This window comes from Muntiacus reevesi, chromosome 1, assembly GCF_963930625.1.
Source record: "Muntiacus reevesi chromosome 1, mMunRee1.1, whole genome shotgun sequence".
NCBI classification, from domain to species: domain Eukaryota; kingdom Metazoa; phylum Chordata; class Mammalia; order Artiodactyla; family Cervidae; genus Muntiacus; species Muntiacus reevesi.
In genome coordinates, this window is record NC_089249.1 from 145,079,516 (window position 1) to 145,107,376 (window position 27,861).

Below are 27,861 nucleotides of genomic sequence, written 5' to 3' on the forward strand. Positions count from 1 at the left end.
TAGGCTTCTCTGTCCTTCACTATCTCCTGGAAATTTGCTCAAACTCATGTCCATTGAGATGGTGATGCAATCCACCCATCTCATCCTCTGTCACCCCCTTCTCCTGCCTTCAATCTTTCCCAACATGAGGGTCTTTTCCAATGGGTTGGCTCTTAGCCTCAGGTGGCCAGAGTACAAGAGCTTCAGCATCAGTCCTTCCAATGAATATTCAAGGTTGATTTCTTTTAGGTTTGACTGGTTTGATCTCCTTGCTGCCAAGAGTCTCAAGAGTCTCAAGACTTCAAGAATCTTCTTCAGCACTACAGTTCGAAAGGGTCTACTAGCAACAAATTTTCTGAAATTTTGTTTGAAAAGGAAAACTTAACTGCTAGATGGAACAAATAAAGGCATCTACATAATTTTGTCAGTGAAGCAATCTTTGTAAACAGGAGCATTCAGTGCCTTGTTCCAGAGTAGGTCACAATAAATGTCAGGTGCTGTTGTTTTTCCCAAAGTTCAAGAGGTTGGGCTCCAATCCTTTGGTGAGAAGGTGACTGAAAAACACAAAGCTCAAGTATCTGTGGAGCTCTCTGAGATGCAATGAAACCAAAAACCTTAGGGCACCCTTGGTCTCAGAGAATGCAACAAAACAACAACAAAATACTCCAAGCCTGGCCTTTACCAAGACCCAGCTGCAGTGTTCTTGCCTGGAGAGTCCCAGGGACGGCGGAGCCTGGTGGGCTGCCTTCTGTGGGGTCGCACAGAGTCGGACACGACTGAAGTGACTTAGTTTAGCTTAGCTTAAGTGTGTGTTCGTTCCAGAATCCAATGGCGACAGCAGGTGGGCAGGAGGAAGGCCGGATTTCAGACGCAAGGAGCGAGGCGGCGGAGATTTGGCGGGGGCGGGCGAGGTGCGCAAGAGGTGGGGCCTAGGGGAGAACCAGGGCTGGTCCGGCTGACCTGGTCACCGGAAGCCAGGCACGCCAGGGGCGGGGCCAATCAGGGTTGCTGGGGGAGGGAAGAAGAAGAGCAGGAGGAGGTGGGGCAGGAAAGCCCCAAAGAGAAAGAAAAAGACCGGCTGCACAGAGGGACGGGCGAGGCGGGGCCTGGACAGCCGGCTAGGGGGGAAGGAGGGCGGTGCTGGCAGCGTGGCGGCAGAGCCCCGCAGGGACCTCCGCAGACTCGGCCCGCGGAAGGGGGACCAGCGCAGCCATGTTGGAGGCGTTGGGCTCCCTGGCGGCTGCCCTCTGGGCCGCGCTCCGTCCTGGCACTGTCTTGCTGGGGGCCGCAGTCTTTCTCCTCTTAGCTGATTTTCTCAAAAGGCGGCGACCAAAGAACTACCCGCCGGGGCCCCCGCGCCTGCCCTTCATAGGCAACTTCTTCCAACTGGACTTTGACAAGGCGCACCTGTCGCTTCAGCGGGTAGGAGCGAGCGACGGTGCCCGCGCGCGTCCTGACCCTGACCTGTGGAACAGGGGCCATTCCGGGTACCGAGGGCGGGAGGACTGGGAGGGGGTACCTCCTGGAGGCTTCCCTGGTGGCTTGGACGGTAAACAATCTGCCTGCAGTGCAGGAGCCCCAGGTTTGATCCCTGGGTGTGGAAAATCCCCTGGAGAAGGAAGTGGCAACCCACGCCAGTATACTTGTCTGGAGAAGCCCATGAACGAGGAGCCTGGCGGGCTATAGTCCATGGGGTCGCAAGGAGTTGGACACGACTGAGCGACTAACAATTTCACTTTTCTGAGGCTAAAACAGGCACCCTAGTACAGCCACTTGGAGCCTCTCTCTTGACCACAGCAAGTGGCATGATTCACCGTGCTTTCTACGTGTGAAATATTGTTAATTGTTCACTGTTGAGTGTGCTGGACAAGATACACTTTGGGGGTGGGGTGCAAGTTTATTGTACAAAACAGAAAATGCATCTCGATCCATCTAGCTGTTGGAAAACGTTTAACTATTGAACTGTAGCTTCTCAGGTGGTTCAGTGGTAAGAATCAGCCTGCCAAACAGGAGATGCCAGTCTGATCCCTGGGTCTGGACGATCCCCTGGAGAAGGAATGGTAACCCACTTCAGTTTTCTTGCCTGGGACACCCCAAGGACAGAGGAGCCTGGAGGGCTATAGTCCATGGGGCTGCAAAGTGGCCAACACCATTTAGGGATTCAGTAACAACAAGCACTCATCTGAAGCCTTCACATGCTGCCAGCAGCTTAGTCATCTGCATATTTCCTCTTCTCTCAGGGATCCTCGGATGGAGTATGGTTCAGAACCCGCTCTGCCTGCTTAGTAAACGTTTTTGACTGACCAGGTGGCCCTTTGTCTCTTCCGTTTCTTTCATTGGAGCCTTGAGGGTGACAGACACAATACGGTTTTAAGTCATTTAGTTGCGTCTTGTTGCATATTACCCGGACATTCTTTTTATAGTATGAAAACTTTGTCTTTTTTCTACATTATTTTTGGCTGCACTAGGTCTTCCTTGCTTTTGCTAGGGCTTTCTCTAGTTGCTCCAAGTGGGGACTACTGTTGGTTTCAGTGTGCGGGCTTCTCATTGTGGTGACTTTTCTTGTGGAGAATAGACCTCGGGTGTACGGGTTTCAGTGGTTGCATTTTGCTGGCTCTAGATCGCGGGCTCAGTAGTTGAAGTGCTCATGCTTAGTTGCTTGTGACATGGAATTTTCCCAGATCAGAAATGGAACCCATGTCCCCTAATTGGCAGGTGAATTCTCATCCACTGCGCCACCAGGGAAATCTTCCACTTTGTCCTTTTAATATTATTATCCTTGGTGGAGAAAGAGAGAGGGGAAGCTATACTTTCCGTGGGAGGTTCTGTTTCCCTTGTGTAAAATGATGATGAGGAAAAGAAGAAAGTATTATAGACACTCAGTCATGTCTGATTCTTTGCGACCCCACTGACTGTAACCCACCAGGCTCCTCTGTCCGTGGAATTCTCTAGGCAAGTGTACCGGAGTGGGTTGCCAGTCCCTCCTCCATGGGATCTTCCCAACCCGGGACTCAAACCCACGGCTCCTGCATTGCAGGTGGATTCTTTACAGTCTGAGCCACCGAAATCCTCACCACTTGTCAACCACATTGCTCCCATCCCCACAAGGACAGAGCCCCTCGTCTTCAGGCTCCTCCATCTACAATCCACTCTCAATAAAGTATTCATTTAAAAATGTCATTCTTCTGCCGAGATTTTCTTAGTGCTTCCTGCTGCTTCCCAGAGTTCATATTCCTTAGGGAGCCACATGGATCCCTTCTTGTAGCCTTTTTCCACTTTATTGTCTTCTTCCATCAGAGCTCCTAACTGTGGCCACCCTGAATTCCATAAAATTCCCTTCATCACTCAACACTATCTCAAGAATTGCAGCTGCTTCCTTGCCTCTCAGCACAGGTACCTTCCTGACAGACAGCTCTGTGGTAGGTGGTTGTGATGATTAAATAAAAGGAATGTTCAATGTTAACATAGCTTATAGTTGGTGCTCAGAATAGTTCTAGTTCCCTAGAAATGCCTGGAGCACGTTCAACACAAGCCTGTATTACAAATTCAAGCTGAGATGGAGATGGCTTCATCACTTTCTGGGCGAAACACCCAGTTGGTAGCACTAAGTGATGAGATTAGTATATAGAATTTTAAAGATAAGATCCTAAACATGTATACCTTTTTTGAGAAATATGTTGTTTAATTTCCAAGTATTAGAAGCCTTCTTGTTTTCTTTACCTGTTAATGATTTACAGTTGGAGATCATTAGGGTCAGAGGACATTTAACTATATGATTTCAGCTTTGAACAAATATGTAAAGGTTGGTTTTATGACCCATGACAGATGCTTGAAAAATATGTCTTCTGCTCTCATTGTTTGGAGTATTCTGTACTGTGTGAGACCGTAAGAAATGAGTGTATTGTTTAGTGTTTCTGTCCCCTGTTGATGTCTTATCTACTAATTCTATCAATTACTGGGAGTGGCTTATTGAGATCTCCAACTGTACTTGGACATTTAAGTCTGGTCAGTCTGGTTAGTTTTGGTTGTTTTATGTATTTGACGTCTCTTTTATTTGGCGCACACACATTAAATTGTTGTGTCATCTTGGTGAACTGGCTCTTAATTATTACATAACCTCCCTCTTTATCCCTGATTTCCTTTGCTTGAACTTTACCTGATACAGTATAGCTAAGCACCTCTCTTTTGATTAGTATTTGCATAGCATATGCTTCTCCAGTCTTTCATTTTTAACCTACTTACATGATTATATTTGAAATGAGTTTTTATATATAACATATAAGTGGGTCATTTTTTTCATTCTGCCAATCTCTCTTTTATTGGTGAACTTAGATCCTTTATATTTAGCACAATTTCTGATGTGTGAATAGTTAAGTCTGCCATTTTATTATTTATTTTCCATTTTTCACTTTGTTTTCTGTTTCTCTATTTCTCATTTCTGCTCTTTCTGTGAGTCACTTAAATATTTTGTAAGAACCCCATTTTAATGTATCTGTAGTGTTTTTGAGTAAGTCTCTGTATTCTGCTTTAAGTGTTTCCTGTAAAGCTTACAGGCTATGCATATATAGCTTGTTACATCATCTAGTGTTGTTTCCATTTTAAGGTTGAGGAAACTGACTAAAAACTGTCAAGTGATTTGCATGAGTTATTCAAAATTGATAATGGCCAAACAAGGACTTGACTCCTACCCCCAGTCTCTACTTATGTTGCCTGACACTTCTTGAGATAGTTAGCAGATTTATTCAGGGTTTCATTTATCCAATAGATATTTATGAAGTGCTTATCATATGACAGGCCTAGTACAATAGAGTATATGATGAAAGGTATGGTATAAATTTATGGCAACCAAATGAAGTGTTATTAGGTAGGTTCACTGTGAATGAGAAGCCATGGGGATAATCTCTGTAGAATGCTGAAATGAATTTGCTTGAACTTGAAATAACTGTGAGGCAAGTGGCTATATGGAGTAAAGTGGACAGTAGATTTTTAAATGGGAAAGTAACATGAGCTAAAACAAAGTGAGAAGGCAGTGAAGAAACTGGTTGATTTGTTTGGCCTAAGGGGGAAACTTCCTTATTTCCCGCATTTCTGAAACATTCTCTACCATAACTATATGGCTTATTATAGGAACATATATGTGAATAAGAAAAAACTCTAATTGGACTAAGGACGGGAAGTGATAGATAAGGAGGATAAATGTATTATGAGGACATACATTAGGCTGCTTGTAACAAAAAAATCCCAAAATACAGTGGTGTGAAAATATTGAAATTTATTTCTCTCTCACAAGTTGAGATGTAGGCAGGAAGACCAGGATAGCAAAGCTGCTTTGCTCCACAAGATTATCCAAATACTCAGTGCTTCTATCTTGTTGCTCTGGTCTCACGACACTCAACATGAAGGGGAAAGTGGGAGGTGGTGAGAAGGAAATTTCCTTCAAGGACACAACTCAGAAGATGCACACATCACCACTACTCACATCCTATTGGAAGTTAATTGGAAAGTAATGTGGCCGGTTAATCCTTAGGGAGTTCCATCACTCAGCAGAAGTGAGAGAAAATATGCTTTCTCCTTGCCTTCATTTAAGGATGAAGCATACAGAGCGACTTAGAAAGAGCTCTACTTTATGCCCACCAGCTAGGCACTAAATCTCTGTGCCTCATTTTCTGAAAACTAGGAATGCATTATATGGTTGTTATAGGAACCAAGCAAGTTTGTGAATATTGGTTTATCCCAGGGTAAACTAGCACATAGCCAATGCTTATTTCTATATCTACCCTCCTCCCCCTTTCTTCAAAAATGTATAGTAACCAACTCAAGGAAAAACCAGTTGTTGGTTATAAATGAGGCATCACTTGTCTGACTTGATTGCCTCTTGGGCTCCTTTCATCCACTCTCTAGCCACTTCCCCTCCATTTCTTTGTCAATACCTTATTAGAATCTTTTTGCTAAAATGCACTCCCAGATATATCAACAATAATAAATAATTTTCATATTAATCTTTGTATTATGGTTGCTATCCCCAGAATCCTAAAGATGGGAATTTGCAATAGCCCCCATTTTATTCATTTGGAAACTGAGACAGAAGAAAATTCTGTCTGTCCCCTTGAACAAGGGCTTCCACATCCCTTTGCACACAGAGCCCATTCATTCCACAGAGGCTCCAGTGGCCATCTGCCAGGGACCCGGGAACAAAGTGCCTTTCACATTGCTCTTCTCATTCTTCCTCACAGAAACTTCTTTGGAGGGGAGGGAGCATACAGTGCTGCTTGTGGGACTTTTGTTCCCTGTCCTGGCATCAAAACTCGGTCCTTAGCAGTGAAGGCCTGAGTCCTGATGTCCTGACCACTGAACCACCAGGGGATTCCCCCTTCCATAAGCTTTGAGGGAAGCACAGTTTTTTACCTTTTATAGCTGGGAAGGTGAGGCTCATAAAAAAGGGAAGTAGCTTTCCTAAGTGCTCACAGCTAGTCAACCACAAAGTTAAGATTTCCACATGTCTCCACAGCTAGTGTGCTCCTCTCCGTAATTCCTATAACGAAACTTCTGTCACCTACAGCCTGCTGAGTAAGGGGACATTCTCTCCTGGTATAGTAGATTTGATTTACTAGGAAGTCCCTGTTCCCTACCCCAGAATTCACCAAACATTTCTCTGCCTTCTCTGGTGAGTCACATGGGCTGAATTCTCTCTTTTCACTAGACTCTAAGACACTGGAGGTTAGAGACCTTGTTTATTTAATCTTTATGCCGTATTCTCAGGACACATGTGCTCACCCAATTCAAGTACATTGAGCATATGAATGAATGTGTATAATGAATGTCTATGTCCTATAGTGTAGTCTAGTTAAGACAGGAAAAATGGAAACAGGTAGACATATTTCCTACAGCTCAAGGTACACAGACAGACAAACACAGAGACTCCCCTCAATACAAGCTTCCCACCAGCCCCATGCACCCTCCATTCCAGGATTCAGACATATGCATATTCAACTGTGACTCTTCTATTTTTCAGTTTGTGACGAAATATGGGAACGTTTTTAGCATGGATTTTGGTACATTTCCTTCTGTTCTTATAACTGGATTGCCCTTAATCAAAGAAGCTCTTGTCCACCAAGACCAAAATTTTGCCAACCGCCCCTTGATGCCTATTGAAATACGTATCTTTAACAATAAAGGTAAGTTTCTTGAACAATGTATGCTTGATATTCCTATGGTCCATGAAAGGGCCTCCAACACTCCCAAGGACCAGGTCCATCATGTTCCTGCCCCTCTAGGAAGCTGAGTCCCCGCATTTCCCTGCTGAAGGTACCTGCTATGGGAACCTGGCAGGGTCAGCCCTAATGTCAGGGATTTGGGAGAAGCCATGTTTTCTCAGATGGTTTCCAGTTTCTCTTTGAAACATTTGATCTTTTAATTCTACATCCATTCACTCCATGAAAGCCAGGTGTACCTAGTGCTAGGCACCAGTGACAGAACAGTGAGGAGAACATACAAAATCCTTGATTGTTCTAGAACTTACATACTATTAAGAAAAACAGTGTCAATTACACTAATAAGACCTCAGTGTTATGAAGATAAGAGCAGGGTTCACTTATTACGGGTACCTAATCTAGTCCTGAGACTCAGGAAAAACTTATGTAAGTAAATGACATTTAATAAAGTGATGAAGCAATGCAGCAGAGGGAATAAAATGTAAAAGTTTCCAAGTTGGGAAGACAGACAGTGAACTGAGGAATTGAAAGGTGGCCAGTGCAGGAAGCACAGGGATGAAATGGAGATAATTAAATGAAGATGAAGCTTCTGAGTTTGGCCAGAAATAGTTCATGCAAGTTCTTGTTAAGGATGTTGCTTTTTATCCTAATAACAATGGAGGTTCTGAATGGTTTAAGTAGAGAAAGGAATCATCATATTTATATGGTGCATTTTAAAGCCTTCTCTAAGCTGCAGTGTCAAGAATGGAATAAAGGAAGCAAGAGACTATTGTAGACTTTTAGATTAGAGGAGGTGGTGGCATGGAAGAGGGGAGTGGAAAGAAATATCAGTCCAGTAGTTTTGACCAGTGAAGATGTATGGGTTTAAGCTACTCAGGAGGCAACTCCAATAGGACATGATGACCTAGATAGAGGGAGAATGAGGTGCTGAGGTAGACACCCAAGTGGGTAGGTAAAGAAGGAAGGAAGATGTGGAGGAGGACAAAGTGTTGTCTGGCCTGGGTAGGGAGTTGTATAGAGTAAACCATGAATTTAGTCATGAATATGCTGAGTGTGAAGCCAAGAGAGTCAAGCAGAGAATTGCACATGTGTCTGGAGCTGAGAGGCAGAAAATACGTGTTTACTGTCAGTAGATGTGATTTGAAATTTTAGAAATTGAGATTTCCTAGAAATGGAGGATAGGGTAAAGAGAGGAGGCTTCAGACCTAATAGAAGATAGTTAACCTAAGGTATGATAATTTCTCTGAAGTCACAGAAGTACCAGAAAATTATGGAGAGTGTGGTGTCCTGGGCTCCTTTGGCAGAGAATGTTTCAGAAAGAAAGGATCTCATGCTGCTGACTCATTAGGATGGGGTTGAAAAGGATCCTGAATTGAATAGCAGGGAGGGCCATTTTCCTAAGGTGGCGACAGTGTGGAAGGAGACATGAGAAGGAATTGAAGAGTGCCCTGGAATGAAGAAATGGGAGGAGGGTGGCCTCTCCTGTGTTATAAAATCACTGAAGTTCTATTACACACATCATACAGATTGTTTTCCTTTGCCTGTGGTGTTCTTTCTGCAGTGTCCACAGTTTGTTATCTAGCGTGATTCATTTATCTTTTTAAGATATAAGATCTTTTCTACTTATGAGTATTGACTCCTTCTAATCCATTTGTTCATACTTGGTATGTGGCATAACCAGTAATTAAATATTCTTATGAGACAAGTAATCAAACGACAGGCTTTGGAGTCAAGCAGACTTGAATTTGAATGCCTGTTCAGCTGCTTACTCACTCTGTGACCTTGCAGAGTTTACTTTTATCTCCCATGCCTCATTTTTCTCATCATTAAAGTTAGACGGCTGGTTTGGCAGTAATGATTGTACCTACCTCAGAGTTTCTGTGAACACTAAATTACACAATGCATTAAAAATGCTAACATGTCCATCAGACGGGCAATCAGTAAATTCAAGTGATTATATCTATTGCTTTGGAATTATTTCTCTGAATAGTTTTCAAGCACCTTAAAGCCCTTCTCCTTTCCTCCATCTGGTACCTTATCCTGAATGGGTCTTGTTGGCTTTGGTTAACATTAGCTTTCTTTTCCCAGGATTGATCATGTCCAATGGCCATGTGTGGAAAGAACAAAGGAGATTTGCCCTGACAACTCTGAGGAACTTTGGTTTAGGAAAGAAGAGCTTAGAGGAACGCATTCAGGAGGAGGCTGCCTACCTCATCCAGGAAATAGGAGAGGAGAATGGTAATCAGGTCCTAGGACAGGTGCACTGACTATGGTTTATTCATTCACTAATCAGACGCTCAGTTAGAGCCTATGTGCCTGTCCTGTGCCCGGCACTGTGTGGGCCACTGAGGGAATGATAGTGAACAGCTAACCATGACCTGCCCTCGTGGGGGTCAAGAATGAAGAAGAAGAAGAAGATGGGTATTAAACTTATTATTGGTTTTAAATCCTGGTCATCACTTTGACTTCCCAGACAATGACTAAGTACTTGCTGTGTGTCAGACCCTGTGTAGAGGGCTGTGGACACAGTCTCAGATGTGATTCTGTAGTTAATGTGTCATATGTCACATAGAGTAGACTCTCTGGAAAATAGAAACCTATCTGAAGGCTCCATCTCTTCTTCTGACTCCAGGACAGCCTTTCAACCCTCACTTCACAATCAACAATGCAGTTTCCAATATTATTTGCTCCATCACCTTTGGGGAACGATTTGACTACCAGGATGATCAGTTCCAGGAGATGCTGAGGCTGTTTGATGAGGTCATGTATCTGAGGACATCAGTGTGGTGCCAGGTAAGCCTCTTCTCACTTCCTCTCTTGGATAAAGACTTTGAGCTAATGTCAGATACAGATGAGATGGTCTTCCTTTTGTTTTAGGGTAAAATGCAACCTTTGAAATTGACTTCACCACAAACTTGTTTACAATCATTCTGTTGACTTTAGTGTTTTTGTCCCTGGAGATGGTAAAAAAATCTACCTGCAATGTGGAAGACCTAGGTTCAATCCCTGGGTTGGGAAGATCCCCTGGAGAAGGGAATGGCAACCCACTCCAGTATTCTTGCCTGGAGAATTCATGGACAGAGGAACCTGAAGACCTATAGTCCAAGGGATCGCAAAGAGTCAGACACAACTGAGTGACTAACACACACACACATTAAATATTTACTGTTGATAAAAAACATTTCTTATGTTCATTTAAAGTACAGAACTTTTTATGATATACACATATGCACTTACATTCTTTTCCTTAAAAAACAGTATTGCCATCACTTTTGAGTCTCTCCTCTCCACGTTCCTCCCTAGCTCCACACCTCCATGATCCTCAGATGTGTATTTCTGTGCCTGATTCCCACTCAGCACATTGCTTTGATTCATTTGTTAGTTCCTCATTTTATTCTGCATAGTTTTCCACTTCATGAATGTGACACTGATTGTTATTCTCTTGAATAATGGCTTGGGGGATTAATAAACACATTTCTAATTAGAGGGATTTCTAATTTGAGGGATATTATGAATAAAGCTGCCATGAATATTCTTGTTTTATGCACACTCAAAGATACACACACACACACCAACACACTAGAGACAATTGCCATGAACAAAATAATAAAACAATATAAGGGAATAGGAAGAGGGTCCCAGGGGTGCTGCTAATTAGAGGATACCAGGTAAGACAGGTCCAAGTAAGTGACACTTATGTGGACATGAATGAAGTAAAAGGCTAGTGTTGTACAGATTTCATAGGAAGACCAATCTGATTGTATGAATAGCCAATGCAAAGGACTAAACATTATCACAGAGACCAATGGGGCTGGACTAGAAAGACAGAGAGAGTAAGATGGCAGCAAGTGATAGCAGAAGAGGGGACAGGAGGGTGAGAGGCCAGCTCATGTGGAGCTCCAGATCAGAAGGATGTAGAACTTGTCTAAATGTCATGGAAAGTCAGTGAAGTATTGAGGGATAAGCAGTGATATGATTTATTAAACTGTTAAAAGATCCCTCTGGCACCTCAGTGGAAAATTGACTGGGAAGGGGGTTAAGGAGAGAATCAAGGAAAATGGTGGAGACTTTACAGCATCCAGGTGAGAAATGTTGGTGCTTTGTACTAGAATGACAAATACATGGAGTAGTGAGAAGTGGTCTGAAATTGGTTATATTTTGGAAGAAGTGCTAAAATACTTTGCCAAGAGAAAAGAAGAGGATTGAGACAGAGAAGATGAATCAAGGGTGGCTCAAAGGGTTAAGTGTAAGCAAAGAAAATATATATAAAGATACTATGGTTTCTTAGTCTTCAAGAATGAAAAACTGGCACCCTCTTGTCTTCATGACTGTTTTGTTTTCTCCATCAGCTCTACAATGTCTTTCCAAGGATAATGAATTTCCTTCCAGGTCCCCAGCAAACACTCTTTAGTAAATGGGAGAAACTTAAAATGTTTGTTGCTAATATGATTGAAAACCACAAGAGAGACTGGAATCCTGCTGAAGCAAGAGACTTCATTGATGCTTATCTCCAGGAAATAGAAAAGGTGAGAGAACCTAAGTGTTTTCCTGAGTAGTGTTCTTAAAGAACAAGTGAAAGGATTCTGGTTTCCTATATTGCTGTAACAAATCAAACTTGAGGGGCTTAAATAGACCCACATTTATCAAGGTAAGGTGTTGGCAGGCCTGGCTCCTTCAGTGGCTCTAGGGCAGAATCTGTTGAATCACTTCTCCAGCACCTAGAGGCTGCTGTACTCCATGACTCAGGGCCCCTTCCTCCATCTTCCAAACCATTGATGTATCTTCTCTGCCACCATCCTCATATGGTCTATGTTCTTGCCTCCTCTTATAGAGACTGTTGTGATTATAATTGAAACACTGGGATAATCCAGGGTAATCTTTCCATGTCAAAATCCTTAACTTCATCATTTCTGCAAAGTTCCATCTGTCAAAAAACATTCACCAGTTCCAGAGATTAGAACATGGACGTTTTTGTGGCTTATTTTTCAGCCCACCACAGGGGAAGGATATAGAGTTTAGAAATATCATGACGTCAGAATTGATGATACAATTAGAAATAAAAATATTAGTTTAAGAGTAATTGACTTAAGGTCTTTGAAAAACCCAAATACTGCCTTTTCATTTTTCAATCTCTCTCCTCTACCTGAGTGTGAAGTACCTATGCACAAAAGGAAAGAGAACCATTGTCTCACTATTACTTGGGCCAGTACCCAAACTCCTACCCCTTTCTTTAGCTCCCTAGTGCAGAACACAAAAGTGAAGCTGAGTCAGAGGCCAGAGTTAAGCCTCAAGTGGAGGGACATTTGCCTTCTTCCCTCATCCTCATGTCATCCACTTTCCAATATTATATAGGAGAAGCAAGAAAAAGGCCAAATTGGTTGTATATCATTTAGCATGGTGAACCCGCTGGTTATTACTCATCACTGCATCAGTGTTATCATTTTTGTCTCATTAGATTGTTCATTTCTTCTCCTGGAGTTGAAAGAATGGTGCATTTTCCCATCTCCTCTCTTATTTCATCTTACTCTTATAACGTTAATAGAGGCACTGGCTCTTCCTGAGAGAAAGAGACTTCACTTGCTGTGAGGTGTGCGGGTGTGGGATCCCACACAGGGCAACACTGGCACACTGCAGCTCCTGGAGGAAGGTGGTGAAGAGGCTGGAGGGCCATGAGGAAAGGCTGTGAGAGAAGGTTACCCGGGCGATGTGAGAATTGTTGTACACTAGAGAAGTACATTTTATTCTCTCTGGTATCAGTACACACATTTGTTGAAAATTTGTTATGTGCCCTTTCAACTCACATAATTTATAATATAACTTTCAGGGGTGAGTGTTGTTATTTCTATTTTATGAATCAGGAAAGTGAAACATAGACAGGCTGATAAGTTTGAGGTTTAGTAACCTGGCCAAGTTGTACAGGTAGTGAATGATGTGGCTAATATTGGAACTCAAGACTGTTTTTCCAATGTAATAATAGATTCTCCCAAGTTACGGAAGTAAAATAAATTTATTGTCTCGATTTTCATCCACCAGAGCTAACAGAAGATTCTAGCACTTGGGGCAGGGGGATGCTAAGTATACTGGAGTAATAAGTCTCTGCCTCCTAAGATGACCAAAGGGAAAGCCATTTCTCCTGGGGAGGGGGTGGTCTCTCGTTTCATGTTTTGTCTAGGATGAAGCCCCCTGTGTTGTGGCAACTAAGAACAGTCTCAATAAACCAATAATCACTGTGCTTTCTAGCATAAGGGCAATGCTGCTTCATGTTTCCATGAAGAAAACCTTATCTACAATACCCTGGACCTCTTCTTTGCTGGAACAGAGACAACTTCAACCACCTTGCGCTGGGGTCTGCTCTACATGGCGTTGTACCCTGAAATCCAAGGTGAGCACATCAGGGGGTAGGCCTGGGTCAGATCAGAATACTTCCCTAAATTAGTTCATGTAAATCTCAGTATTCCTAAATGGTGCTATTTGATCTATCCTCACTATTAAGAAGAGGAACCTGAGACTCTAAGAGCTTCAGAAACTCACAGCAGGAATGTTGTCGAGCAAGAATTTGCCACCAGATTTGTCTCACACCAGGGCCTATTTCCTACTCACATAACCTCCCTGAAGAGCTAGTCTGGATAACCTAACATAGCCATTTTGATCCTGCTTATTCCATTCCTTAGCTTAACGAGGCTTAAGAAAAATTGTGGAATATTAGAATAATACAACCTCCTCTTATTTTCCAGAAAAAGTCCAAGCTGAGATTGATAGGGTGCTTGGCCAATCTCAGAAACCGAGCACGGCCGCGCGAGAGTCCATGCCCTACACCAACGCTGTCATCCACGAGGTGCTGCGAATGGGGAACATCGTCCCTCTGAACGTGCCCCGGGAGGTGGCAGTGGACACCACCCTGGCCGGATACCACCTGCCCAAGGTAATTAGGGGCTCTCTCATAGCCTCAGGTCTCCAAGTTCATATTTGTAAATGGTTGGAGTCTCATTGGGAAATGTGAAGTGTTTTCTTGTCTTAGGAAAGCACTTAAATAGGGAGAGAGATATATTAATATTATTGCTGATGTCATAGAATTTTTTCTTCCTGTCAGATTTTTAGAACGTTAGTTCAAGAAAACGTGAATAGGTGTTGTGGGAAAATAAGGGGATTCCTAGGTGAGACATATTTAGGCAGAGACTTGCTGTTTTAAATTTGCGATGTCTCAGTGTTTTAATACCTGACGTGCATTGTTAACTCCCGTGGGGATACAGCTGCAGCAATTCTCAGTCAGCCTTTGCCATGAGGTCATTTTCTTTGCCTTGGGAGAACTTCTCACAGGATGGGGACCTGCCACACTTGGGTTGGAAAATTCTGCTTCACAATCCTGGTAGTTTAGAATATTGAAATATGAATAAATATTTGAGACCATCTGAGCCAAAATCACATTAAAGTGATGTTTGTAGCGTAATATCCCCAAGTGTATTGTTCCAGCTTTGAGATACACCCCTTTGATGGGACTGCTTCACAGGGGAAAACAATCCAAGTCCATGCAGTACTAAATATCAGAAAAGGAGAGAAAGGAACCAGTGCTTTTGAAACAGTGATTATGTGCTATCGGTCTTCCCTGGTAGCTCAGATTGTAAAGAATCTGCCTGCAATGCAGGAGACCCAGGTTTGATCCCTGGGTTGGGAAAATCCCCTGGAGTAGGGAATGACAGCCGACTTCAGTATTCTTGCCTGGAGAATTCCATGGAGAGAAGAGCCTGGCAGGCTACAGTCCCTGGGGGTTGCAAAGAATTGGACACAACTGAGCAACTAACATACATGCACTATGTGCGATTGACTGTTCAGGTTCTCTCAAAATATCTTTATTGGTCCTCAGAATAATGTTGTTATCCTCATTTTACAAATTTGAACTTCAGGCTGAGAGAGTTACTAGTCTTTTAAAGAGTTCTCAACTACAAAATGACCACAGTTGGGTTCCAGAAACAGAGTTTTTCTGATTCCCAGGCTCATCTTTTTCTGTTCTACACAAAGCTCTCTCCTCAGGGGTTACTTTATTTTGCCTTTAAAAAAGACTCCCTGCCATTGTTCTCTGTGGGGCCCTGTCCTCACAAAGACAATTCTGCTCTCATTCTGCCCACCACCCTTAGGGTCTCAGCAGACAGCTCTCCTGTGCCCCCGAGTGTCCTCTCTGCATTCTGCACATTCATAGTTCTTTCCTTTCTCACCCCTTGGTCCATCTCTGTGGATCCATTGCAGTTTGTCTGAGTTTCTCTGTGTGTGGAACGTGGGGCTGATATCAAAGCAAAACAGTAGGGACTTCCCCACTGCGTTTCCCCTTTGTCCCCATCCTGCAGAGCTGGGAAAAGCAGCTATTCCTGCAATGATTGTATTTACCATGTTCTTGCTGATTGACCATTTTGTGGGTGAAATCTGAAGCCTAAATGACTTCACAGGGTATCTTTGTATATTCATAGCAATTAATTTAGCTCCCAATAACCATTCTAAGTCAATAGACTGGTTATAACAAGTTTTCTTTTCTAATGTAGTATTCTGCAGGCCCAGGGAGCCAAGTAAAACCGATTTTTAATAGCAGCTCGAATAGTCACCCTGAGGGATGGCATGTGCAGTGCTTCTCCACAGAGCCCCAAGCTGAGGAGTTTTGAAGTGCTGGCTTCCAGGCCTCCGCATGCAACCCTCTATGAGAAAGTGATACTACACTAAATGCAGAGGAAAAGAAGATGGGGCACTGGGTGCTGAGGAAAGGCAGGTACTTGCTGAAGGATACACAATGAGAATGCTCCTCAAATTGGGTAAAACTTAGGTCACAGAAAGCTAGGTCCTGGTTGATTATTAGCTCACGATGGTGGAGTAGAAGGGCTTGAACTTAACCTTCTTATGCAAACACAAAAACCACAAATATCTTCTGAACAACCATTGACCAAAAGAAAAAAAAAGGAAGCCTACCAAAAAAAGATACCGTACATCCAAAGATGAAGAAGCCACAGCAAGATGGCAGGAGTGGCGCAACTGAGATTAAGTCAAGTCCCTTACTCAGTGGGTGGGCAGTGTGCAAGCAGGAAGACAATTACATCATAGAAATTCTGCCACAGAAGTGGAAGTCCCGAGCCCCATATCAAGTGCCCCAGCCCGGGGGTCTGACAACAGGAGGATGTGCCCCCACAGAATCTAGCTTTGAAGACCAGCAGGGTTTGAGTACTGGAATTCCGGGGGTAACAGAAGCCCCACTCTTGGAGGGCACACACAAGGTGGTGTGCACACTAGGACCCAGGGGGAAGAAGCAGTGACCTCGTAAGAGGCTGGACCAGACCTACCTGCTAGTATTGGAGGGTCTCCTGGAAAGGCGAGGGGCAGCTTTGACTCACAGCAAGGACAAACACACTGGTAACTCCAGCAGGTACTCATTGGCATGAAGACACCCTGAGGCTGCCATGCAAAACAGCATGGAAAGGAGTGGGGACACATGACAGACTGAGAAATTGAAAGAGGCTTGATGCAGTGGAAGAGCAGGTAGAAGGACGGTGGCTCCAACAGGGGCAGGTGATGTGTCCTTAGTCTAAGAGTGATGGGAGCTCCTGAAGGCTATCTGTCAAGTGCCAGGTGTGGTGGGTGGAAAGGACTAGCATGATTAAATCACGTCCAAAGCTAACTCTGCTTTCATTGTGTTGAGAACAGTGAAGGGGAAGAGAGGATATAGAGCTGTAGTCAGAGCTACCGTATGAATGTGTGGACAACCAAGGTTGCCCTTGGACCTGACAGTGGGGGGCATAATGCAGGTGACAGAATCAAGAGAGATTTCAAGCAAAATTGACCAGCCTGCCTGAAGGACTGGAGGAAGGCAAAATGAGGAAAAGGGGGGCACTAAGGAGGACTCCTGGGTTTCTTGCTGTATACTAAAAAGGATAGTGGTCCCTTCCACTGGGTGACCTATCATTAAACCTTCTGTGGAATGTGCTAGAAAATGGAGGGAAGAGAATGGAGGGAGAAACTTAGACGAAGGAGACATTTTTTTGTTATGCAAACTGCCATAGTTACCACTTCACTGAGCAGTTGGGTTGATTTTGATCCAGAACTTCCTGCCTACTGTCACATGATTCATACATGTTGCATACATGTTCACTGATTCATATGTGTTCCCTCCCAAGTTCAACACTGACACGTCCCTGCAGAGATACATTCTGCACTAAGAGTAGTCATACGTTCCTGATCAGATTCCCAACAGACAATTTCAGTCCACAGTTTTAAGCTGACTCACAGCAAAGAGCTGGATCATAGGGATTGTACTCTGAAGTTACTTGGTTGGGGAGTTTGAGGGAATTTGGGATGCTATCAACATTAATGTAGGAGCCTGGGGGGCTGCTGCCCCATTGCACACGTGTGTTGTGTGTGTCATGTCTTGCACGAGTCTTTTCTGCCTTCTCCAGGGCACCATGGTCACGACCAACCTGACTGCACTGCACAGGGACCCCGCAGAGTGGGCCACCCCTGACACCTTCAATCCAGAGCATTTTCTGGAGAATGGACAGTTTAAAAAAAGGGAATCCTTTCTGCCTTTTTCAATAGGTGAGTAGCAAAAAACAGGAGTGCGGGAACCCAGAGTCTCTCTCTTTACCCTTCCCTACTCTTCTGCTTGTAAGGCTTTGCTTTAGTTGGAATGTCTCTAGATCGCCCTGCCCAGCGTGGCTCACTCTTGCTGTGGTTGCATCTTAGGATTCCCTGGGTGGAGCATCACCAGGACTCATGCCCTCACTTCCTAAGCCCTGGCTTGACTTGATGGAGATTTCAGCATCAAGTTGTTCTGTCCCCAGAACACCAGAGACAGAAGCTTAGCCTCTGCCTGTTACCCACAAGGAAGGTTGGAACCTCACCATCTTCATAGAGCTACAAATGTTCCATGATCCTTTTAGGGCTGCCCACTCGCATAAAAATAAAGCTATTTCCTAAGAAAGGCGTGGAGGAGGTTCCAGTAAAGGGGCTGCTTCCTTATCATTATGGTTATCACAAGTGACTCTAGGTGCCATGGACTTAACTAGATGAGGTTCTACTCCATCCATTTTCTGATGAGGTCCCTTTGACTTTTAAAATTCTAATAACCCTTTAAAAATCTAGTTAATACATTTACATGGTGCACAACTTGAAATGTACAAAAGCAAATGCAGAGAAAACTCTTTCTTTCATGTTTCCCAGCCTGCCTGTTGGAAAAGGGTGTTTTAACTCATAACAATGTGAAATAAGTAACAAAATTCTCCATATACCAGATAACAAGTATGCTGCTAAAATCGTTTCAAATAAAAATTTCCCAAATCCTTAATTCTATAAATGTTTCCTGAGCGCCTATTTTGTGTCAAACATTCAGCCTGGAGGATATGATGATGTTTAGGTAGGGGGGTAAAAACAATGCAACTCTCATGGACCACCTGTTGTAGTATAACCTTACATGGTTCAAATTCCTATCACCACATTGGGGATAAGGAAGGAAACTGAAGCTTAGAAGGGTGAACTGTGGTATCTACAGTAATAAAGCTCATAGAAGCAGAGCTAGAACTCAGTGTTGAACATGTTTATCAAATACTGAAGCCTGTGCTCTTCCTAGCAGTGTCTTCTTTAAAAAGTAACTAAATGCTAGTGAGTTAACACTCTGAAATTCATAGTAGTTTTCTAATCAACAATTTAAAGTAAATATAGATTGATTATCTGCAACAGTATAATTTTGCTTATCATGATGCAAAGGCACAATAAGGGAGGGACTGGAATTTGAACCCACATAGACGTGATGCAGAGCCCAGGTTTCCTGCTATAGGACTCTGTCCTACGTGTATCTAGACTGATTCTGATTAGATCTTCTATGTCTTACTCTCATTCTATGCTACCGTTGCTCACTTTGACAAGTCACTTTCTAACATGAAAGCAGACATGAGATGTGGGGAAACCTTTCAGTCTTCCTGTCTGCAAGAGCTTCTGATTTCCTATTATAGTACAAAGCTGCAGATGCTTTATTTAAGTATAAAATTATTCTCTCCTCACTGGTTTTGTTGTTACTGTTGTTTTTATTCAAAGTTGTACTACACCCTTCTAATTATAGATTTCATTGGCAAGCAAATTGTTTTACTTACTACTTACAAAAACCCAATTATTAGCAGTTAAATATAAAGGGATCAGTATCTAACTCTCAATGTAAGGAAATTAGGATTCAGAGAAAGTTGTTTCTCATCCAAGGTCATCTGCCCAAGGAATTGGCAGGAAAGGGCAAAAGACTCAAGTTTCTGGTTTCTTTTTAAATTTTTATTGATGTATAGTTGATTTACAATATTGTATTAGTTTCAGGTGTATAGCAAAGTGGTTCCGTGGTACATCCATGTTTACCTTTTTTCTCCTTACTGGTTATTACAAAATATTGAGTGTAGTTCCCTGTGCTATACCGTAGGTCCTTGTTGGTTATATTTAAGTTCTAATCTAGTGCTCTTGCTAACACAATTAGAACGTTACTTATATTCCTAAAGTAACTTCCATTTTAAGATTCACTGAGTTCATATTTATATGTATTGATCATTATATTACTACATAACAAAGTCAAGAACTCAGTTACTTAAAATAATATGTATTATTGCTCCGAAGTCTACAGTTGAGCTTGGGAGCTCGATTGATCTTAGCTGGGCTTTTTTGCCTGTTTGGGAGATCAGCTGGCTGAAGGCTGATCTAAGATGACCCCGGCTGGGACAACAGGGCTCTTTTCCAGGTTTTTTCCTCCAGCAGGTTAGCCCAGTTGGTGTACTTGTAGAAGATACGACCACAGGTGGGAGAACAGAAGCACACACAGTGCCTCCAAAAGGCCTCACTGGGAACTGGAGACTGTCACCCCCACTGCCTTCTGGTGCCCATGCAGGTTATAGCCCCAGGTCAAAGGAAAGGGAAAACGGCACAATTTGAGGGAAAGGGCTATGAAATCACATTGCAAATGACGGGGGTATAGGGAGAGGGTGGAACTTGGAACCGGTGTTGCAATGAAGAGTTCCCACAAGCTGTCTTTCTGCCTAAAAGTCAAGTCCAGAAATAGGCAAGCATTTGGGGGATACTCTCAGCTATTACAGAATGAGGGCTGGCCGGACACAACAGGATATAGAAACCTGAAAAATGCACTGAGTCAAAAAGTCAACACAGCGTCAGGTTTTTTCCCACCCCACTCCTGTCTTCGGCGCACTGTTGCTTTGCCTCATTCTTGATCCAGCACTTTGTAAAGAAAACGTCATTGAAGGAATGGGATGTGGAAAGCTCCTTCCCTTCTCTTGGAAAGATGATCAGGTGTGGAATTAGGATGTATGCACAGTCAGGGGCAGATGCCAAAACTATTATTGCAGACTTGTATTTTCTTCATGTGAGGTTTTCCCCTTTGATCCAACAAAACAGCAAACAACTTCTTGAAAAGCAAGAGACTGAATCCTCATTTTCAAAAAAGAAATAACTGGATCATAGGAGATAAGATTAGAAAGATCTTTTTTTGAAAGCCCTTGGCCGGTTCTCTCATTCCTAATGAGGCAATTGATCTGGTTAGTGATGGCCAGCTGACGGAAGCACCAAGGAGAAGATCTATGTTTCCTGTAGTCCAGGATGAAAACTTGAAGTAAAGTAGCCCTACTTTTCATGATTTGTAAATCATGTCTCCTGTCTTACTGGTATCCTTTCCCAGCCACATACTGTGATTAGGAGAAAGATTACTTCACAAGTTTGACAAGTGAGAATTATTTATGTCAGTGAGAATAAACGATTTACTCATAGCCCAGAGTGGGTACTGATGGAACCAGTACTGTAACCCTGGTTCCTGACTCTGTGGGTCCAATTTTGTCACAATATCTGGATTCTTCTAGGAAAATCTTAGGTATTTACAATACAACTGATTTGGTATCATTTGAACCAATTTCTTCACTGTTCCATTAGTTATGGATAAAGAAATCAGAATGAGAGGAACAGAAATGATTAGGCATGTGCTGGTGGGAAACATAGAAACAGAATTATATAAAAATGGCATAATTCTGAAGCATATTTTGGTTTATTAAACACTTTTGCAGCTACTCTCTAATTTTATTTCCTCAACAAGTTGTTTCAGGCAGAGGACACAATGGAAGCATGCTACATTACTGCTTTCCAAGAACACTTCATTACTTGAGGAAACATGAAAAAGTAGCACCCAGAATTAACTACAGAGAGTAATGCCAGTGAGGGTGTACAGCAGAATCTTTTCAAAGACAGCTAGGCAATATGTCAAAATGTTAACAAGGGTTTTGTCTGGGTTATAGGATTACAGACATCTTTTATTTCTATTTTTCACACATTTTCTTCATTTTTGCAGTAAACATGCATTACTTAGGGAGAAAATAAGTTATTAAAACACCCACAAGAGAGATGGTGGTAGAGCCCTGTTTGGGGTGTTGTAGCCCAACTCAGGGAGGAAAACATCTTGAAGGAAGGGGGTGGGTGAGGGAAGCCTGGAGCAGGTGACACAGGTGGGATGAGATGGAGTCTTACTTTTGTCCTATGGGCAGTGGGGGTGGGGTCCTATGGCAGTGAGATTCCCAGTTATTAAGGCAGGAAACCTGCCACAGGGAGAAGGTGCCTCCTGCTTGAGAAACTTTGACATTCATTTGCTTATACTTTTCATCAGTCTTTTTTTGAAAATTGAAAAAAATAATGCAAAATTTTGCTTTTTGTCTGCTTTTGTCCTTATCATTTGCTAATGGATTTTTGAAAGATTTTTGACTTGACAACATTTGTAGGTCGACCCAACCCCTCACTTGTTTCATCACACCCTGTACCTTCATCCTGTGCCTCACCAGTCTGACCCTTGAAAGTACTGGAGTGTGTGATTGTGGAATGAGCTTCCTGGACTTAGGATACACCAGGTGGTTATGATCAAATAAACAGTGCATAAAGCCCCAGAACCAGGCAGGCCCTCACCTTGCTCAGGTTTTACAAGATGTGGTGGAAGATTTCCATCCTTTCAGGGCACAGATACCATCTGAGGAGGTAACTCATCTTATATTTTTGTCTTTTAGGAAAGCGGATGTGCCTTGGAGAACAGTTGGCCAGGACTGAATTGTTTATTTTCTTTACTTCACTTCTGCAAAAATTTACTTTCAGGCCTCCAGAGAATGAGAAGCTAAGCCTGAAGTTCAGAATGAGCATGACCCTCTCCCCAGTCAGCCACCACCTCTGTGCTGTTCCTAGGGCGTAAAGTTGTCGGGAGGGGGAGAGAGAGGGGGAGGAAGGCAGGAAGAATGGGCGTGTCCCCCCAAGGCAGGGAGCCTGCTCAGAAGTGAGGGAGCAGCATCCAGTGCCTCTAGGACAGGTCACAGGAGCTGGACTCAGAAGGAACTGGATCCAAACCCCAGCTTTGTCATCTTCAGTGAAGCCTTAGGAAATCAGTTACTTTGTGAGTGATTTGCCATTTCATCTAGGAGATTTAATCAATCTTGAGCACTCTTTGGAAGGACTGATGCTGAAACTGAAGCTCCAGTACTCTGGCCACCTGATGCCAACTACTGATTAATTGGTCATTGGAAAAAACCCTGATGCTGGGAAAGAGTCAGGGCAGGAGGAGAAGAGGGCGACAGAGGATGAGATGGTTGGATGGCATCACTGATTCAATGGACATGAACTTGGGCAAACTCTGGGAGATGGTAAGGGACAGGGAAGTCTGGCATGCTGCAATCCATGGTGTCTCAAAGAGTCAGACACAACTGAGTGACTGAACAACGAATAACAACAACTAGGAGATTTGAAGTGGACAACAATTCCTTAGCTAAGCAAAAAACTGCTATTAAGATCAGAGGAGTAAGGAGGAGACTTATGGAGAAAGGAGGTGAAAGAGAGGGTAGAACTAATTGAGGAAGTAGCATTGCCATATATACACGACCATGTGAAAAATAGATATTGGGAAGATGCTGTATAACACAGGGAGCTCAGCTGGTGTTCTGTGACCACCTAGAGGGGTGAGATGGGGTGGGAGGATTGAGACTCAAGAGGGAGTGGATATATGTATATCCTTGGGACTTCCTGGGCAAGAATACTGGAGTGGGTAGCCATTCCATTCTTCAGGGGATCTTCCTGACCCAGGGATCAAACCCAGGCCTCCTACATTTCAGGCAGATTCTTTACCATCTGAGCAACCAGGGAAGCCGTATATATCTGTGTGTGTGTGTGTGTGTGTTTATGTCTGATTCACACCGTTGTATAGCAGAAACCAACATGACATTGTAAAGCAATTTTGCTCCAATTAAAAAAACAGATCAAGGAAAATAATGGACTTTAAGTGGTTTGTAAATTGTAAAGCACATCATAAAAGTTATAATCATGATCTGCTTTTCTGTGCCCTTCCTGAGAGGGAAATTTGCTTCTGGCCTGTTGAGATGGCCTGGGTCAAAGAGGTGCCAAATGATGGATATGAGTTTCAAGTTGGGCCTTGGGGCAGCCACGGAGGTCAATCAGAAAGGCCCTCATACTTGGTAGCCCTGGGCAAACTTATCCTGCTTCTGCCTCAGACTGGCCCCTGGAAAATCAGTAGGGCAAGGAGAGTCTTGATTTATAGGCAGATTTCTATGGAGAAGCAGTTTTACTGGTTTACCTAAGAATACACTGCCTTGGCTTTGGAAACCAGAGCCAAGAAGGACATCACTACATATAACCAAACATGGAAATCAATTTATGGAGAAACAAATGTGGGAATATTTTGTAATTATATTGTGCCTACTTACCTTAAATCCTCTCATGCATTTATACCTAACCCCCTTATTGGTATTAACAACATGGTAGTTGTGATCTTTTCTTATCTATTGATTGTCAGCTTTTGACTGACAAATATTCCCAGCCTAAACACAACTGATGAGCTCTGGTAAAGTATAGTATAGAAGGAAACAGAAATGCCAGAATCCTGATAGCCCTCCTGTATGTGGTCGCTGAGGGGCAAAAATGGCATCAATGGGAAGGCCAGGTCCCACTGAGAGTCCATGGGGTTTTGATGCCAATCCCCATGCAGACAAACACCAGCAAACCTGGTAAACTGGACTAAACCTTGTAGTTTATTTTTCTCATGTTAGAATTAAGAAATTTAAAATATCTCAGAACAAAATGGAACTTGAGAACATGGGCCTTTTCATCCCTGTTGCTTGGGATTTAGAGAAAAGCTAAATCATGGCACCATTAGAAAGGGAATCAGGAAGAGAAGGCAAGAGGAGTGAGAGAGTCTGGCTGGAGCTAGCCTGAGCCTGTCAGAGTCAAGAGTTAAGTCTGGGAGAAATGGTTGCGTGTCCTGAAGAGCAGGGAGATGATTTGCTCTAGAGTAGAAAATGAGAACCCCAGCTGCCCACCAGAGTGCCCTTTCTCTGTATCCTCTTGAAAAGTTGCATCTCTAGAAAACACCCTAAATGATATTTCTGAAATGAAACCAATCAAACCAGACCTTGAACTTCCCGAGCATCTGAGCCCTTGTCATCTGCTGTGTTTTCCTGCAGTCAGATCATCCTCATAGGAGACTGAAAATTGGCCAAAATACTTTTGCTTATCTACTCAGTCTCCTCAACTGTTAAATGAACTCCATTGAGTCATCTCCAAGGTCCATTCATGCTCTGCTGTGCATTTTCCATGATTTACTAAAATCATGTATACTAGAGTCAGTAGGGCAGGCATTTACCTACTCCCTGTGGAATCAGTGGAAAACTCCTGGACACTCATCCTGCCCTAATAGAGGCAGTGGGACCCAGACCCAAGTATCATGTGATCGCAATTAACCAGAAAGCTACAGGACACAGGGCTGGGAGTAGCTGAATTTCTGAACTTGCAAAATGTCTCCTTTTTTCCTCAAAGCTCATATTTCAGAGACCATTAAATATGAATTCTCTACTGTAAAAGCATTACACAAGGATTTTGTTTTCTGTCCTTTTGTAGCTCTTATTCCTCATCTATTTTGGAAGCTCCAGGTCATCTTTCCCTCTTCCTTTGTGTCTGTATCTGAAACCTAGTGTACCAGCATATGACATGTTCTGTGACGTCATGGATGAGATGCAGATTTTACTGGAAAGCACCCAGGCTGTGAATATTCCCTTCACCCTTGTCCTCCCTTAGAGACACTGACATGCACAGGCTGCTGTGTTATTTAAAGTCAGGTTGGAGGCTGGCCTTTTACAAGGAGACGAGGAGCAGAGCACTCAGGATACCCTGAGTTGCATAGAAACATATTCAGGTCAGGCATGACTGGAGGACATGCACCAGAGAGGGGGCCCAGCAGAGGAGCCACTTTCCATGCCCCTATGTTTACAGACAGGAGGCAGGAGCTGGCAGATGACTAAAAAACAAGGACAGTGTCCTAGGTGAGTTTCTATGTTTGCCCTGGGAACCTGAGAGCCTACCTCCATGACAAGCTCTTCTCCCTGTGATCTAACTCAAACTTGCTTATTGCTAAGCTACCAAGAAGGAAGGAGGCGGGCACTGAGGATGAGTGTCCAAGGACATCGGTCCATGTCAATCATCCCAAATTCCAATGTATTTTCTCTTCTTAGCAAGATGACACTACTGTGTTGCAAATTCTCTCACTCTTGTAAAGGATTCAAGTCAGTCTTCCAGGGAGCCACTTATGGTTCATATTTAACATATTTTGTTTAATATAATAAATATTTATATATATAATATATATTAGAAATAAATTATATATTATATAAACTTTTTTGTAGTATAAATATATATGTAATATATCTATATTAAATCAAGTAACAGTTTACTTTGCATATAATACACTAAAGTATAGTTGTAGTCTTAGAAAAGTACAACCCACCAAGTATGAACCAGAACGAAATAGAAATTATATACAGACCAATCACAAGCACTGGAATTGAAACTGCAATCAAAAATCTTCCAGAAAACAAAAACTCAAGGCCAGATCGCTTCACAGGCAAATTCTATCAAATGTTTAGAGAAGAGCTAACATATATTCTGCTCAAACTCTTCCAAAAAACTGCAGAGGGAGGAATACTCCAAAACTCATTCAATTAATATGACGCCATGATCACCCTGATACCAAAATAAGACAATGATACCACCAAAAAAAAAAAATTACAGGCCAATATCACTGATAAACATATGTCAAAAATCCTCAATAAAATACTAGCAAACAGAATCCAACAACACATTAAAAGGATCATATACCATGATCAGTTGGGGTTTATCCCAGAGATGCAAGGATTCTTCAAAATATAAAAATCAATCAATGTGATACACCATATTAAGAAACTGAATGATAAAAACCATATAATAATTTCAACAGATGCAGAAAAAGCACTTGACAAAATTCAACATCCACTTATGATTAAAAAAACTCTCCAGAAAATGGGCATAGAAGGAACCTACCTCAACATAACAAAGTCCCTATATGACAAACCTACAGCAAACATTATTCTCAAAGGTGAAAAACTGAAAGCATTTCCTCTAAGATCAGGAATAAGAAAAGATTGCCCACTCTCACCACTGTTATTAAGTATAGATTCGGAAGCCCTAGCCATAGGAATCAGAGAAGAAAAAGATATAAAATGAATACAGATTGAAAAAGAAGAAGTAAAACTAACTGGTTGCAGATGAGATGATGCTATACAAAGAAAACTCTAAAGATGCCATCAGAAAATTACGAGAACCAATCAATGAATTTAGTAACACTGCAGGATACAAAATTAACATAGAGAAATCCCTTGCATTCCTATACACTAAAAATGAAAAATCAGAAATAAAAATTGAGGAAACAATCCCAATCACCATTTCAACAAAAAGAATAAAATACCTAGTAATAAATCTAAGGAGAAAAAAGACCTGTATGCTGAAAATTATAAGACATTGATGAAAGAAATCAATGATGACATAAACAGATGGGAAAATATAGCATGTTCTTGGGTTGAAAGAATCAATATTGTGAAAATGACTCTACTACCCAAAGCAATCTACAGATTCAATGCAATCCCTATCAAATTATCAATGGCATTTTCCACAGAACTAGAATACAATTTTACCATTTGTGTGGAAACACAGAGACTCCAAATACCTAAAGCAATTTTGAGAAAGAAAAATTGAACTGGAGGAATCAGGTTCCATGACTTTAGGCTATCCTACAAAACCACAGTCATCAAGATACTATGGCATAAAAATAGAACTGTACCTCAATGAACAAGATAGAATGCTCAGAGATAAACCCACATACCTATGGACACCTTATCTTTGACAAAGGAGGCAAGTATATACAATGGAGAAAAGGCAGCTTCTTCAATAAGTGGTGCTAGTAAAACTGTACAGCTACATGTAAAAGGACGGAAGTAGAACATGTACTAACACCATACACAAAAATAAATTCAAAGTGAATTAAAGATATAAATGTAAGGACAGAAACTATGAAATTTCTAGAGGAAAACATAGAACACTCTTTGACATAAAGAGCAGCAAGATCCTCTTTGACCTATCTTATAGAGTAATGGAAATAGAAACAAAAGTAAACAAATGGGACCTAATTAAACCTGAAAGCCTTTGCACAATAAAGGAAGTTATAAATAAGATGAAAGACAACTCTCAGAATGGGAGAAAATGATTACAAATGAAGCAACTGTCAAAGGATTAATCTCCAAAATATACAAGCAGCTCAGGCAAC

General features: G+C 42.4%; 1 protein-coding gene across 1 annotated transcript; it reads left to right on the forward strand.

Annotated features, from left to right (window-relative positions):
• The first annotated feature begins 1,043 nt into the window (after nucleotides 1-1,043).
• On the forward strand, nucleotides 1,044-23,418 carry LOC136163996 (cytochrome P450 2J2-like). The gene is made up of 9 exons (XM_065928812.1): nucleotides 1,044-1,401; nucleotides 6,992-7,154; nucleotides 9,279-9,428; nucleotides 9,823-9,983; nucleotides 11,540-11,716; nucleotides 13,431-13,572; nucleotides 13,925-14,112; nucleotides 17,618-17,756; nucleotides 22,241-23,418. Exons 1-9 carry the CDS (start codon nucleotides 1,192-1,194, stop codon nucleotides 22,417-22,419), a joined length of 1,509 nt encoding a protein of 502 aa, XP_065784884.1. The 5' UTR covers nucleotides 1,044-1,191; the 3' UTR covers nucleotides 22,420-23,418.
• The last annotated feature ends 4,443 nt before the right edge of the window (nucleotides 23,419-27,861 follow it).